We start from the raw sequence: 15,307 nt of genomic DNA on the forward strand, positions 1-15,307 counted from the left end.
AAAAAAAAACACCGTGGCTGTTTACAGCCAATCAGGCCTGTTTGAGTGTCTTCTTTTCTGTCGCTCAGAAAAGTAAAAATGCTGCGTGTTGTGTTTATGTTGGAGGACGGTTTCAACAAACACCTTCGAGGTCATCTTACGCAACTACATGCCTGCTGGCCCATCTTATACAGGAACTAAATAAGTTCATTTGACCTTTTGGTGCTTCTGTGTCTGAGGTTCTGGCTTTTTTTTTTATTTTGTTCGCTGCGCACAACAGTAAAACCCCCCCCCCACCACCACCACCACAACCCCCACCACCACCACCGCCCCCCCCTCCTCCGCTTCTCACACTTCCTGTGCCACGTCTTCTAAATAGGAGGCATCGCTGACAATGACCTCAACTCTAAAAAATCAGTTCAGGAAACTATAGAATTTCCGATTCAGGGGTTCATCAGTGCACAACTTCATCAAACATAAGGAGCCAAACAGGCAATAATAAATAAATTTTAAAAAAGTAAATATATATATACATATATATATATATATATATATATATATATATATATATATATATATATATATATATATATATATGTATATATATATATCACACCTGCCGCTTAACTTCCTATTTTGCTAAAAAAAAATAAATAAATAAATAAAAAATAAAAAAAAAAGAAGAGAAAAGGCGAGTGGCCTGAACACCTTTTTAGACTTTGTTCAGTATCAATTAGTCGACAGACACGTCAAGTGTCAGAGTCCTGCTGTTGGCGATGCTGTGACTTCTGCGTCTGTCGGCCTTGAGAAAACAAAATCTGAGCGAACCTGCATCAGATCTGCAATTCTTTGGTGAAGCTGGCGAAGATTTTTGAGCGCGCGCGCGCGCATGTGTGCGTGTGTGCGTGTGCGTGCGTGCGTGTGTGTGTGTGTGTGTGTGTGTGTGTGTGTGTGTGTGTGTGTGTGTGTTTTGACGAGTGTTTTTGAAGAGCTGACACCGGCTCGGTCGGCCAAAAATACCGCGCGCTAAACAAGATTTTATATAACCGCGCGCAAGTTCAAATGAGGTTGCGGCAATGCGGCCCTGTTCCACTACGGCTCTGATTGTGAGCATATCGCGCCATCTGCCGCTCGGCGAGTGCTATTACACTTGGAAACAAAGGGCACTGAGAAGGAGGGCCAAGATACACAGGGTTTGTGTGGTTGTTGTTGTTGTTGTTGTTGTTGTTTTTAAAAGTACCGTTACGTAATATGCACAATACACATCACTGCAGTACTTCCTGAATGTTTGAACAATGTCTATTAACAGAAAAGGAAAACTTTTACTAAATAAATAGAGAGGGGAAACAAGTTATCAGGCTATAAACTTAGTGGTTGGGGAAAAAAATGAGGAAGTGGGCTCACCTTCCTGCAGGATTGGCAGAGGTGAGGGCGTGGCCTTGTGCTCTCTACCAGAGAGAGAGAGAGAGAGAGAGAGAGACTGTCAGAGCCTTCAGCTGTCTGCTGGGAATAACACCTTCTGTCAAAAGTCTCGACTCGTGGGGATTTATTTTGTCTAGAAAACACAAATCAGGTAAGAAGGACTTTCCAGTGTGTGTGTGTGTGAGAGAGTGGTAGTGTGTGGGTGTGTTAGAGCGCTGGGTCGTGCTCAGGTGAGCTCAAGCAGCGGCTGCAACAGGCCCACATTTATGGTGGCTATAAACACAGCGGGGCTGCTTCTTAAAGCACACGAGCTGCTTATTTTGTCGTCGTCGTTCAAAACGTTTTACAGTGTCGGTCTAAAAATGACATTTGTGCTTCGACAACTACAACAACAACAACACAAGAACTGCTCTCCTCCACTCCCTTGTTTCTTAAGCTGAAAATTGTTGCGCCTCCTGAGATAATGGAGCGGTGAAAGAGCACAAACAGTGTTTTTTTTTTTTTTTTCCCCTCCTCCTTCTTCTTCTTCGCCCCTCTGCTCTGCAGCAGACAGACAGGGAAGAGTTTGTTCGTTATCAAAGCAAGTCTGTGCAGGTGGAGGAGCCAGCCTGCCACATTCCAGAGCCCGGGGTCATGACGTCGCAGTGCGTGTGTAGACCCTCGGTACCTCAGCTGAGCCGCCGGGAGAGCGGTGTGGGCCCCTGTCAGTGCCTGCGTTGACAAGCACACAAGCACAGCGGGTCAGCAGAAGCACAGTGGCCTTTATTTTTGGACTGATCTTTCACAGAAAAGGCCGTCCGATTCAATTGAAACGCACACTAAAGCTGGCCGGGGCCTCAGGAGTGCAGCGTGCAGAGGTAATCGCGACCTGCAAAAAATAAAAAATAAAAAAAGATTCTCTGACGACGGCTTTTCAAACGGTAGTCGCGACAGATTTTGGGATCGAGGCCCCCGCGGGATTTCTCCTGCAGTGTTTTCGAGTTTCACAGAGGTGCCGTACCGAAGCGTGTCGGCTTGTTATCGTAAAACCCGAGGCAGGAGCTGGAGGAGGGATCTCTGCGGCAAAAACAACAGGGGGATTACTAATTATCTGTCTCTTTAAGCTCAACTTGTGCGACAATGACACCGTTCCTCATTGACCTCGACCCTTGACCCTTACACTGCTCTGGTTTTCTTAAACATTCAGCTACACAGTTCAACTGCTGCCATCAGCCGCATAGGTGTGCAATTGCAATTGAAACAGCTTTTAGAAGGTTTTTTTTTTTTCCTAAAGGTTCATTCAAATTTCATTTAAAGGCCCCATGTTTTTCATACTCAATCCTGGATGACAAAAAAACATGAATTTGATCACGTAAGGGGGGAAAAAGACTCGTACGGCTAATTACCCAATCCGAAAAATATAACATAATATAATATTCAGCCCTCTGTTTGCAGCCTCCCAGTAAAACGGATGCTCTGTTGAACCTTTGGTAAAAGGGGCCAAATCTCAGAGGGCGGAGCCAACAGCTGAACTGGGAGAGGTGTCAGTGCCCTTTGTGACATCACAAATTCCACACATTCCGGAACACTCTAAAAAGTGAACAGTTTAAAAAAAAAAAAAATGTCTTTGCAATACGTCAGCGATCATAAGTCTCACATTTATTATTAGGAAACATTGATAAAGGGGATTTAGCATCATATGGGGGCCCCATCATAAAGTATTTATTTTATACTTGATTGATTTCGAATGTTAATGTTGATTATAGAGTGACCAGTGGCCCAATTATTTTCACAAGACAACCTCTGGTCTCTTGAACGCAGCCCCGTTACAGCTGTTTCTTTCCCAGGCCGCTCGCTGTGGAATTTCGTTCTTGTTTGTCACAATCCATCACCTCCTGGCATCCGTCCAGAGCAGCTTGTGGAGCCAAAGTGTTCGCCACTTGAAGCTGCGCTGCTGCACTCGTGTTTGTTACTTTGGAGAAAAATTCATCACATAACAAACATAACAAAAAAAGCGGTGACGCTTCCCAGCGATGCTGGCGTGGAGGCTTCTCATGCAGCAGGCCTCTGTCACTGGGATTCTTCCGCTTTCGCTCTGGAATGCACTGGCGCATCCACGCACGCTGCAATCACTCAGCCAATGTTTTCTTTCACCTTCGATCACCCCATCACGCCGAGCTTCACCCACCTGTCAGGCCTCCCACACCCAGGTGATGGTGCAAGACGGCCGTTGGTGCTGCACACTCATACCTTATCTTTGCACCTTTCATTTTTTTTGCTCACCCCCCTCTTCCTCTCACTCCCCGCTTGCACGCAGTCACTCACTGTCTCTCTCACACGCGTGCACACACACACACACACACACACACAAACACACCCACACAGCCCTGCTGGCTGGGGAATTCATGGCCTCGGGCTAACAAAACACGGATCTGCGCCGCCGCGGCAGCGGTGGAGAGGCGGCAGCAGAGTCGGACTCTCTGCGAGGAGACACAGGAGAGGAGAGAGAGGAGAGAGAGGAGAGAGAGGAGAGAGGCCGCAAAAAGGTGATTGAAGACGGTGGCTGTTCGCCAGCAGGGGTGAGTGGCAGAACGTCGGTCTTATCAGCGAGCTGTTGGCTCTGACCTCGCGCCGTTTGGCTGAGTAAACATCCACTGTGACTGATGCAGTGGAGTGAAGAGCAGCAGCCGCGGACCAGTTTTCGCTCGGTGCCTCGGCGGGTTTTTCCCCCCTTTTTTTCAGATTCACTCAATTGCCGTCGAGACTCTCTCGGTTTCTTGACACAGCGGAAAGGTTTCACTCTGACTCTTTGCGACTTCCCATGCGTGTGGCCAGTGCGCCTGTTGCTTCTATGCAGACCATTTGTGGCCTCCGGTTTCCAGGTTGTAGCGACCACTTCCTGCTTGAGAGGAAATTGCGTTGGCTTTGGTTTGCACTTGTCAGACTCTCAGGTCTTGAGGTCGAAAATATTTGAAACTGCTTCTTGCTTGAGTGAACTTTTAAATATTACTGTTTACATATATATATGTATATATACATATATATATATATATACATATATATATATATATATATATATATATATATATATATATATATATATATATATATATATATATATATATATGTATGAATACTTGTCTATTTATATATTTGGTTTGTCATCACTGCTTCACACGTGACAGACTCACTGGGACCCCTCGAGGGGTTAAAGGTCAAATGTGTCATGGCCAATTCACTTTACCAGCCTGTCAGTGAACTCCCTGAAAATGACAGAGGTCCATCCTCTTACTTTTTTTGCTTGCTCCGCCTTATTTGGGAAGTGTGCACTAAAACAGTTCTAGAACGTGCCCCCATGTAACATCACAAAGGGCACAACACCTCACTAATACTCAAACACATGGATGGTCCAACGATGCATCAGATTTTAGCAGGAGGCTAAAACCAATGATTTTTAATTTTCTTTGCAGGAGACTGTAAACAGAGGGGCTAAATCAGATATTTTCTGGAGAGCTAGAAATGTTTTTAGATGTTTTAATCATGTTGGTTTGTCTGTTTGTTTGTTTGGGGTTTTTTTTACATCCAGATTTCATGGAGTCTTCCACACCTCTGTCTTCCAGCATTGCATAAAACAGGAGGAGGGCCAAACTAAAGCCTTGCAGGGTTGAGACGTTTTTATCGTGCTTCCCCGGCCGCACAGGTGTTCACACTTTGACTGACTTTGATCTTCACACGTTGCAAAACGCGACTCGACACGTCAGTGAGGGAGTCGTTGGATCAGATGAGCTGGATGGGTTGGATCCCATCACATTTTAAAACAGTGCCAAGTTGTGAGTCTGATCAGGGAGTAAACTATGCGAAGCTAAGCTAAGCGAAGCTAACTATTTCCCATAAATACCTCTGCAGTGACTCCCAGGCCGGAAGGAGCTCCTCCGCACTGTTTGGAGTGTGTCCATCATCCATTCCTGCCTCTTGGATGAATCAGCATCTCTTGCGTAACTTTGCAGAATTACTTCACGGCTTTGTTAGTCACTTGTTATTGCCTGTTGTCCCCCTCTCCTCGATGCTGTTTTCTTTGTTTTTCCAGTTTTAGCAGAAAAAAAAGATCCATTTGATTCATGCAGATGAATGAAAGTCAGAGCTGACGCAGGCCTTTACTTGCAGTCGAAAGCGAAAAAGAATGCAATCAGAAGTTCCGGTGTGAGTGATTCACTGAGCGCCGCAAGCCTCATGGCAAGAGTGTGAAGAAAGTGCGTGACTACTGTGTGGCACTTGGGTTACCTTGTAACCTTGAGTTCTCCTTCAAGCCTTTCAAGTCTTCGCTAACTTCTCCGCCTGTCCCCAGAATGACGTGGATATGATGGATCCCGCCCAGCCGTGACGATGTACGAGGTGATGTCTGGCGACACCCTGTCCTGGAAGGTGCCCAGTCCAAGACAGAGCGAGGTCGAGCCCGACCCCGAGTTGCAATTCATCGGTGACGGAGGGGCCACCAAGATCCTCAAGGTGTGCTTCTGCACCAGCAACACCCTGGGCAAGAACTTCAAGCTGGTCAAGTGTGACAGCTCGTGGCAAATAAGGGTGAGAACGAGTGACAGGAAGTCTGAGTTGTGACCTGTGAAGGTTCTGGGCCATGCAAACAAAGCATATAACATATTTAATGTGGAAAAATATTTGAGTTTTTTTTTTTTTTTTTTTTTTTTTTTTGCATGTTTCAGGCAATAATCCGCTCGATCCTGATCAGCGGCCGCCTGGGACCCAACATAAAACATGTCGGGTGTTATGGCCTCCTGCTCAAGCACCTCAAGTCTGAGGAACTCCACTGGTTGCATCCGGATTTGACCGTAGGGGAGGTGGAGCAACGCTACGAGAGCCATCACGTGGAGGCTGAATGGAGGTATGACGCACGGCATCCACCACCCAAACATTTGCGCTAGTTCTTCTCGCCTGAACGTGTCTGCTATTTTTTTTTTGGACCGGTTCCCTTCCCTCTGGATGCAGGTATGACCTTCGCATCAGATACGTCCCAGTCAATTTCCTTGAGAAATTCCAAGATGACAGATCTTCGTTACTGTACTTTTATCAGCAGGTATTGAGCCACAGGTTATTTTCCATGTTGCCCTATGACTGCTTTTCCTGTTGTTTGTTTAGTGTTGTTTAAACCTGTCGGTCAACTCACATCGAGGGCTGTGAAACTCTGCTTTGTCGTCAACATTTTCAAACAACATTCATGCGACAACGTGTGTAAACACCTTTTTACCGTGACATAAATCTACCCATGGCAAAACAGTTTTGGTCATCCACTTCTACTATTATTCGGATCAACTTCTCTGTCTTCACTTTGCCACGGCAGATTCGCAGTGACTACATGCAGTATCATGCCAGCAAGGTCAGTGACGGGATGGCCCTGCAGCTCGGCTGTTTGGAGATCAGGTGAGTCACCGCAATTCCTTCACAATTTGATCGTGGGATTTTGGAATTTATAGAACTGACTAGGCCCGATTCAAACTTTTTGTTTTTCCGCAGGAGGTTTTACAAAGACATGAACGCAAAAGGTTTGGAGAAAAAGTCCAACTTTGAGCTGCTAGAGTAAGTATTGCTGTATCTTCTTTTTAATTTTAATAAAACTGCAATAATACTAATCACATAGAAGTTCTGATGTATTTATCAGCCTGATTTTCTCCTTTGCTTTTTGAACAAAGAAAAGAAGTGGGCCTGGAGCTCTTTTTCCCTCTACAGCTGATCAACAGCATGAAGGTGAAACATTCAAAGTGAATTCACAACTTTGCTTATGATTATTGTACGTTGTGGCGTGTCCAAAGTAAATAAAACTCGCAAATGTCCTTCAGTCCAAGCAGTTACGGAAGCTGATCCAGCAAACCTTCCAGCAGTACGCAACGCTCAAGGAGGACGACTGCATGGTCAAGTTCTTCGAGACCCTCAAAGACGTCGTCTGCTACGACGAAGAGGTTTTTCCCTGTGAGCTGGTGGTAAGTCAATATTGAGAAAACATCTTGGAAAGGTTCTCCCCCCCCCCCCCCCCCCCCCAAAAAAAAAAAACAACCGTTTTAACGCTTTGGCTGGTCAACAGCAAGGCTGGAGTCTCTCGGTGGAGTTGGTCATCGGCGGCAGGGGGATTCGCCAGCGCACACAGAAGGACGCGGCGGTGAGCAAACTTATGGTTTTGCTATGGCGTGTCAACCGCCTCTTTTGCTCTTTTTATGAGCAAATACAAATTGTTATTGACACAATCCTTGAAATGGTTAGTTCACTGAAAAGGTTCATAAACTTGTATTTATATAACCTGGTTGTTCGTTTTTGTCGGGTATATATAGCCAGGCTGCGACGTGTAATTCAGGTTCGTCATGTAGTTTGTCCAAGTGGTGTAGCCGTAGCCAGCTAGCCGCCAAAGAATAGCCTAGCCTAGCCAACCCCTCAGGGCAGGTGCGTCTCACGTGGCTTGGCTTTAAAAAAGTAAATAAATAAATAATTACAAAATTAATTTTTCTACAATTGAGCTCGTGCATCATCTTAGCTGCCATGTGTAAGGAATATTTGTAACGCTTGTTTCCGGTTTTATGCTAATTCCGGCTAATGACTCCTTTCAACCACAGTAACCAGAGAACAGAAATATGCCGTCGTTTGATTCTGTGTACTTGCTCTTTGTGGTTATGAGCACTCTACTTTTTTTCTTTTTAGTTTGGGGTTGTAGCAGTAGACCGTTTTGTTATCGATTCCACCTGCATAATGAAACCTATGAAACATTTCTCTCTCTGTCTCTGTCCCTCAGGCTGTCTTTCTAGCCGACTTCAAACAGATCAACAGGATACAATGCTTCGCCCAGATGGACGGCAAGGCTCTGGTCCATATGGACGTGGAGGGGGCCAGACAGGTGAGCTCCAGGTCAACACTGTCACACCACAGTGCTGATTAGAGTGTGTCAGTTGTGTGCCAACCTGTGTGTGTTTGGAGAGACACTGGGATTCTGATTCGATCTGCCTGTGTGTTCGCACTGACTTTATATCTTTTCTTTCTTTTGCAGCGCCTCTCCATCAATGTGGCCGCGGTGCCGGTGGCCGAGAACATGATGGATCTGATCGACGGCTACTGCCGCCTGGAGAAAGACACGGACGACACCATCATCTACAGACCAAACAAGAGTGTGTTGACCTGGATTCTTGCTCACAATCATAGGGCAAAATGACTCAAAACCTCTCTTATTGATTGTTCGTGACCTTTTTGTCCCTCCTAGATGTCACTTTACGAAGTGCCCTTCCTGATATTCCTGACGGGTGAGTGAACCGTGGCGGTCTCAATGAGCTTTGAAGATCTTGCTTTAGGTTCAGGGTAGCCGTGTTATGATCCACTTTTGGAAGGAGCTGTTTTATTGATGCATTTATTTGGTTCTCTGAGGAGTCATAACATTATGAACGTCTTTCTTATGGAACAGCAGAGGCAACAGCATCGTCAGACAGAGTGTAGGTGAGCGAGCACTTTATATTTATACGTGTGTGTGTGTCTGCTAATATTATGTATGTTTATATATGTACAGTACTAAAAAAAATAGTCTGATTTCCAGGGTCTGATATCTACTGCGAGATTCTTGATGAAAGGCCGAAATCAGGTTTGTGTGTCTGAATTTGTTTTTCGAATCTTTATCTTGCATCAGCTTCTCCTCCTGCCTCAATGAACGCCTTCTTATTGCAGCCGTCAAGTACGGGATCGAGCGCAGTGACATTGTTCTGGGACGGATCCTCGGGGAGGGCTTTTTTGGAGAAGTCCACGATGGAGTCTACAACAACATCGTAAGTCGACTTATCCTGTTTGCAGTAAATGTAAAAGATTATTTTATTTTTTTGTACTTTTAGTCAGTTTGAAGCCGGGTTTTGGATGTCACCGTGTTGCTCCACCTTTCTTTAACCGAGCAGAATGGCGAGAGGATTAACGTGGCTGTGAAGACCTGCAAGGACTGTTCACCTGATGTGATGGAGAAGTTCATGAGTGAAGCAGGTTATTACCAAATAAATGTTCACCAAATGAAGTCATTCAATGAAAAAAAAAAAAAAAAAAAATGCAATGAACCGTTTTTTTTTTTTGTCTCCAGTAATTATGAAGAACCTCGATCATCAGCACATTGTCAAACTGATCGGGATCATTGAGGAAAGTCCCGTGTGGATCGTCATGGAGCTCTACCCGTACGGAGAGGTTTGTAGCTCCGCCTTCCAGCCCCTCTGAGGGCAGATACGACGCGAGTCTGCAGCCCACGACAGGAAGTGAGGCCGTAGACCATGCAAGCTCGTGGGAAACCTCAGTGCGATGTTGATGTTCCTGCAGCTGGGGGCCTACCTGACGGAGCACGAGAGCACGCTGACAAACATAACGCTGGTGCTGTTCAGCCTGCAGATCTGCAAAGCGCTGGTCTACCTCGAGGGAGTCAACGTGGTGCACAGGTGGGTCGACGACCTCAAGACGTTTTGGATGCTCTGCAAGTGCTTCTGTCTCTTTGTCCACGCCGAGTTTATCAGATGTAGTTTCACACAGGACCCACGGGCAAGCTTGTTGTGTTTTGTAGGAATCAAATAAAGATGCAATTTTGCTGTTTGGCCACAGTGAGGCACCAACCAGTGACGTTTTAGATAGAAGATAACATTTTACTGAGATGATCCAATGCTGCAGCTGTGAAAAACTAAAATAATCAGGCCTTTGAATTGAAGTTAGTTGATTTTGTGATTTTGCTTTGCGAGGCAGAGACATCGCCGTTCGAAACGTGCTGGTGGCCAGTCCAGAGTGCGTGAAGCTCGGAGACTTCGGCTTGTCCAGGTACATCGAGGATGAGGAGTACTACAAAGGTGAGTGACCGACACAGTTGGAGGCGAAATGGCCTCGGTAAGGGACAAAGCACGCCGTGTGATGACCGCCTGTCGTCTCCTTCACAGCGTCCGTTTCCCGGTTGCCGATCAAGTGGATGGCGCCGGAGTCGATCAACTTCAGGCGTTTCACCACAGCCAGCGACGTCTGGATGTTTGGTGAGCCCACAATGAAGCTTTTTAAGGGGATTCCTTTACTCCTTTAGTGTTATCACTGAAAACTGAAGAAAATGTTACATTTAGCCCTCTGTTTACAGTCTTCTGCAAAAACGCTACATGTTAGCTTCCTGCTATAGGCGACAGCAACAACACGGCCACATGGTGGCATGAGAGAGTAGAAAAACGCTTGGCTGGGAGTGTCGTCACCCACCTGACAGAGGCCCTGGTACACCTTGTGACATCACAAAGTGCTTATTTAAAGAACTGAGCAGTCTTCCTGGTCCAAACGGGTCCTAATTGGTCCATCTGTCGTGGACCAGCCCACGTCACCTGATTTACAAAGTGCCTGCTCAGATTGTTTCTCTCTGTCTTGGTAGCTGTGTGTATGTGGGAGATAATGAGCCACGGCCAGCAGCCGTTCTTCTGGCTGGAGAACCGGGACGTGATCAACCAGCTGGAACAGGGCATCAGGCTGCCCAAGCCGGAGAACTGCCCGCCGGCCCTCTACTCGCTCATGACCCGCTGCTGGTCCTACGACCACAGGGAGAGGCCCAACTTCACTGAGCTGGTGGTCAAGATCAGGTGAATGAAACGGCCGGGTGACAGGTGTTGGCGGGGCTGGGTGTCGTGTCTGCCGTCACCCTCATCGGTCGTTGGTCCGACTCGTGGTGTCGAGGACGGGCAATGATGGGTAATGATGCTGAATGATGAACATCATCTGCCTACAGTGACGTGCACAAGATGGAGAAGGAGCAGGAGGTGGAGAGGGAGCGGGACCGGGCGCGCTCCACCAGGTTGTTCGACTCCAAGCTCAACTTCAACGAGCCTCCTCCCAAGGTCAGGAGCCAACTGTGACCCCTAACCCTAACCCTAACGCTTGCGTTCTGTTCATGGTGCACTTTCCCCTTTCTTCTTTGCCAAACTTTTAACTTTTAACTCTTGACCGCAGCCTTCAAGAATGAAGCCAGGCCGCTTCGGGAACACGCTCAGCATCGGCCTGCACATCCAGGTAACCTTTGACCCCGGACAGGATTTTTTTTTTTTTTTTTTCCCATCTGGGAGGTCTCTCCAGTGGCTGATGTGTGTTTGTGTGTGTGCAGCTGAACGAGGCTTTGTGCGCCAGCTCTCCGGACCTGGCCAGCCCCTGTGATTACCAGTCTCCTGTCGACTCCATGAACACACTGACGCTGCCGGTCAGGTCCCCTCGGCGGAGGAGCATGGGTGTAAGCCAGACTCTTAACTAGGGATGCACTGATACCACTCTTACAGTACGAGTACTTGCATTTCAGGACTCTTTTGCCTTTTTCTTTTTTTTTTGTAAAACTTATATTTAACTTGGCACTTTTTAACTTTTTTTTTTTAATACTTTCTTTATTCCTTGTATGCACGATCTCGTTGGGTTCTGCCACAGCAACATTACACTGCCATGTAATGTGACATGTGACAAATAAATCTTCACCGATACCAATACTCAGTACTTGATAACGCCATTACACGCTAAAGAAATTCATGGTTTCCTACATACCTATTATCCCACCGATACCTGATGCTGGTGTCTGTGCATCCTCCTCCTCATACCTCATAATGACCTCCTCTGTTGCTCAGGAGGGCGACTTCCCCCGGGTGGAGGCCAGCAGCCGCGAGGACGCCCAGCGGCTGTGGCGCCAGCGGCAGCAGGACACCTTGCGGCAGCAGAAGGAGCAGATGAGGATGGACGAGAAGTGGCTGGAGATGGAGGAGAGACTGCTGGTGGGCGGCGCCGCGTCTTTCACTCTCGTCGGGCGCCTCGCCGCGTCCCCTCGCGCGTCCCGGCTCGGCGTGGCCCTGGTGGCCGCGCTGGGCGGGCCGGGGTCGGGGCGGCGCGGCGCCGCTCGCGTTGAGTTGAATGTTCCCAACGTCGCACTGCCACACACGGGGTCCACGTCCGTATTCTATAAAATGAACCTCCCTGTTCTTTTGCAGGACCCCATCCGACTGGAGGGGCCCGGCGGTGCAGCGGTGAGTGTCAGGTCTGGGGGTTCAGATGCACTACAGGAGGGTTTCCGCTGTGAAATGTCTGCTTCAAAACACACTCCTGCACCAGACACAATGATTTAGCCATAAACCCTTGAATGTAAGACCAGCCACTGAAAACATGCTGGTGCTTTTGGGTTGGTTTCTTTTCTTCAGCCGATCAGGTTGAACTTTGGGTAGCAAATTCCATCTTGCAGGTTTTGAAAAGACGTGTTTTGTAGCAAAATGTGTCCCCCCCCCCCCCATTGTGTCGTGCAATTTTATTGAGAGATGAGCGATATAAATATAGACTAGGCTGTCATGTGGTTGTGTATACTAAACGGAGCTGCAATTAAACTGTTTATATTGGTGCAGAGCGGTTAAAGTGCTCCCAGATGACTATCTCTGCACGAGTTTTCATGTAATTACTCTTTGCACCACTAGAGGGTGATCACAGTTGTCAACTCTGCACAGAACACAGCGCGATGGAGTCTTCACGCTGAGGTTTAGACTAGATTTGATTACGTGCGGGGTGGTCGTGGATTTCTGTGTGTCTTCATCTTGTCTGTCTGTTATTTAGTGGCAAAAGTCTCAATGTGTAAATGCACTAAAAAGATGATTTTTTTTTTTTTTTTTTTTTTTTAACCCGTCTGGTGATGTGTTGTTAAAGCACATTTATGACACGGGAAATTTGAATATGAATAGAACGAGCTGCTGAGAGAAAGTAATGTAATGTTTGCTGTAATTTTTTTTTTTTTGTGACTGTTTGCTGTTGAATATTTCACATCTTGACATTTCCCCCCCCCCGTCTTTGATTCTCTTCAGTCTCTGGAAGCCGAGCCAGACAGCGGTAAGAGACGTCTCGCATAAACGCAGGCACGCACGCATGTATTTTGATGATTTGATTTTTAACAGCCATTCTCTCCTTCCTCCCTGCTGTCTTGCCTGGGTCCTGTCTTGTCTTTGTTCTGCTACTCTTCTGATGTACATCCCCCCCCCCAATCGGCAGCGCCTCCGGAGAAGCCCCCACGGCTCTCGGCGCAGGTGAGAATTCCAAATTGGTTTCTTAACCGTCGTATCTCTCTTAAGCGCACTTCATTATATCTCCGCTGATTTCCAGATAAAGACTCCATCAGCCGCTGAGAAACAGCAGAGTGACCTTTGCGTTTCCGAGCAGCAAAATGTGTTCATTTAATCAAATAGCGCACAGTCGTCCTTTCTGTCGGCTAATAAGTTTTTTTTTTTTTTTTGCAGTCGCTAATAACCCATAATTCCATTTGCTTTAGCCGGCGCCCACGGCCGAGCTGGACCGCTCCGACGACAAAGTCTACCAGTCGGTCATGGGCCTGGTCAAGGTGGTGGTGCAGCTCAAGAACGACATTCCAGAGGTGAAGCCGGAGCAGTACATCTCCCTCGTTCAGGTGAGAAGCTCGCTCCGAGTCCGAGGGCGATCGGTGCTCGGCTCAGGAGTGGCACGCCGGTGATTTACGGCGCTGATCCTCTCGCTCGCAGTCTGTCGGCATGGCTCTGCGGGACCTGATCCGCAGCGTGGACGACATCCTGCCAACGCTGCACGAGTCAGTCAGGACTGAGGTAGGTCTCCGCCCCCCTCCGGGGCCTATTTCCTTATCCAGACTTAAAAGCTCTTCCCCTGCTCCAGCGGTGGAGGAAACGATTTTCCACTCAGGAAAGATCTTCTCTGGCCAGCGACCGGCAGACGCATGTTTTATTTGATTGAAACCAATGTTCTCCAAATCGATGGGATTTGCTTCACGCATCCGTTTGGTGGAAATGCCGCGGCTCAGTTGGAAGGGTCGCTGCTGGTTTAGCCAGGAAGCTCAAGACAAAGTATTTAACGTACAAGAAACGATAGTAGGCCTCTTCTGCAGGCATCAGAAGTGACCTCATATTGATCATTTAAACCAGGGGTCCCCAAACTACGGCCCGCGGGCCACATCCGGCCCGCTGCGTGTCTCTGTCCGGCGTAGCGGGACAGCGATAGCGCGCTCCCACTCCAACCAGAGCACCCTGCCATTTGTTGTCTTTTCGCAGTGTCCGTTCCTGCTAAAACTACAGCATTGTCCACGCTAATCCCTTTAGCAGCAGCAAGGCTCAAAGTCGCTTCCTGCAGTTCTTCTTTGCCTTCTTCAGTCACTTTCTGGATTCTTCACAACTCAAAGGAAGCTGACTGGCTGAGGAATTCTCAAACGGACTGAAATAAGTTTGTTTTTTTTGTCAAGGTGGATGAGTGAGAAATTTCACTACAAATCTCTGTCATTTAGCTGCTATGCAAGGCTAGCACCTTCAGTTGGTCTGATGCTAGTAGTGGTGTAGTGTTAAGTATCCGTGACCAACCGATTTACATTTGTCAACTTTTAAGTCGTTAAAAAAGGTCATTTAATTTGTGTAAGTAAAAATTCACCAAACAGAGATGTTTGTTAATTAGCACACAAGCTAACCTTGCTTTGGTAAAACTGTACTGCTAAAGGCGCTGCTGTTGTTAGCGTGCTTCCAGTTGACCTGCGCAATAAAACAAGTGAAACAACAAAATTTTCACACATTTCATCCCATGGCCTACAGATCGAAGGCACTCAGAAGCTACTGAACAACGACATGGCCGAGCTAATCAGCAAAATGCGGCTGGCCCAGCAGAACGCCATCACCTCCCTGAAGGAGGAGTGCAAGAAGCAGATGCTGGCTGCGGCGCACACGCTCGCAATGGACAGCAAAAACATGTTGGACGCCGTGGACCAGGCCAGAGTGCGGGCCAATTTAGCCAAGCCGGCGACTCTCTAGAGGACGTTCCACCACAATATTGAATCTGTTTGTTTTTCTCTCTCTGGCTGTCTCCGTTTTGACCAAAACTGAATAAATACAGCTGTGTTTTTAAGACATCAAGGCTGTATATG

General features: G+C 47.3%; 1 protein-coding gene across 4 annotated transcripts; it reads left to right on the top strand.

The window, feature by feature from the left end:
• Window positions 1–1,404: 1,404 nt before the first annotated feature.
• ptk2bb (protein tyrosine kinase 2 beta, b) lies at window positions 1,405–15,292 on the top strand. 4 transcript variants are annotated; one of them, XM_076015868.1, is made up of 31 exons: window positions 1,405–1,552; window positions 5,726–5,961; window positions 6,099–6,277; window positions 6,382–6,469; window positions 6,734–6,813; window positions 6,907–6,969; window positions 7,083–7,137; window positions 7,230–7,370; window positions 7,472–7,546; window positions 8,171–8,272; window positions 8,423–8,540; window positions 8,633–8,672; window positions 8,831–8,862; window positions 8,960–9,004; window positions 9,088–9,185; window positions 9,309–9,390; window positions 9,485–9,585; window positions 9,715–9,830; window positions 10,129–10,229; window positions 10,317–10,406; window positions 10,784–10,988; window positions 11,135–11,243; window positions 11,356–11,415; window positions 11,507–11,629; window positions 12,012–12,155; window positions 12,369–12,404; window positions 13,224–13,248; window positions 13,408–13,442; window positions 13,685–13,819; window positions 13,911–13,991; window positions 14,979–15,292. In XM_076015868.1, the coding sequence occupies exons 2-31, from the start codon at window positions 5,764–5,766 to the stop codon at window positions 15,192–15,194; spliced, it is 2,973 nt and encodes a 990-aa protein (XP_075871983.1). In that variant the 5' UTR covers window positions 1,405–1,552; window positions 5,726–5,763; the 3' UTR covers window positions 15,195–15,292. The 4 variants fall into 4 exon arrangements, with proteins under 4 accessions (XP_075871983.1, XP_075871986.1, XP_075871985.1 ...); XM_076015871.1 differs by having other exon boundaries at window positions 8,834–8,862; XM_076015870.1 differs by lacking the exon at window positions 1,405–1,552 and adding an exon at window positions 3,761–3,959.
• Window positions 15,293–15,307: the final 15 nt, after the last annotated feature.

The sequence above is a fragment of the Nelusetta ayraudi genome, unplaced genomic scaffold (assembly GCF_046127955.1).
Source record: "Nelusetta ayraudi isolate G7.1 ecotype Tasmania unplaced genomic scaffold, CSIRO-AGI_Nayr_v1 ptg000202l, whole genome shotgun sequence".
NCBI classification, from domain to species: Eukaryota; Metazoa; Chordata; class Actinopteri; order Tetraodontiformes; family Monacanthidae; genus Nelusetta; species Nelusetta ayraudi.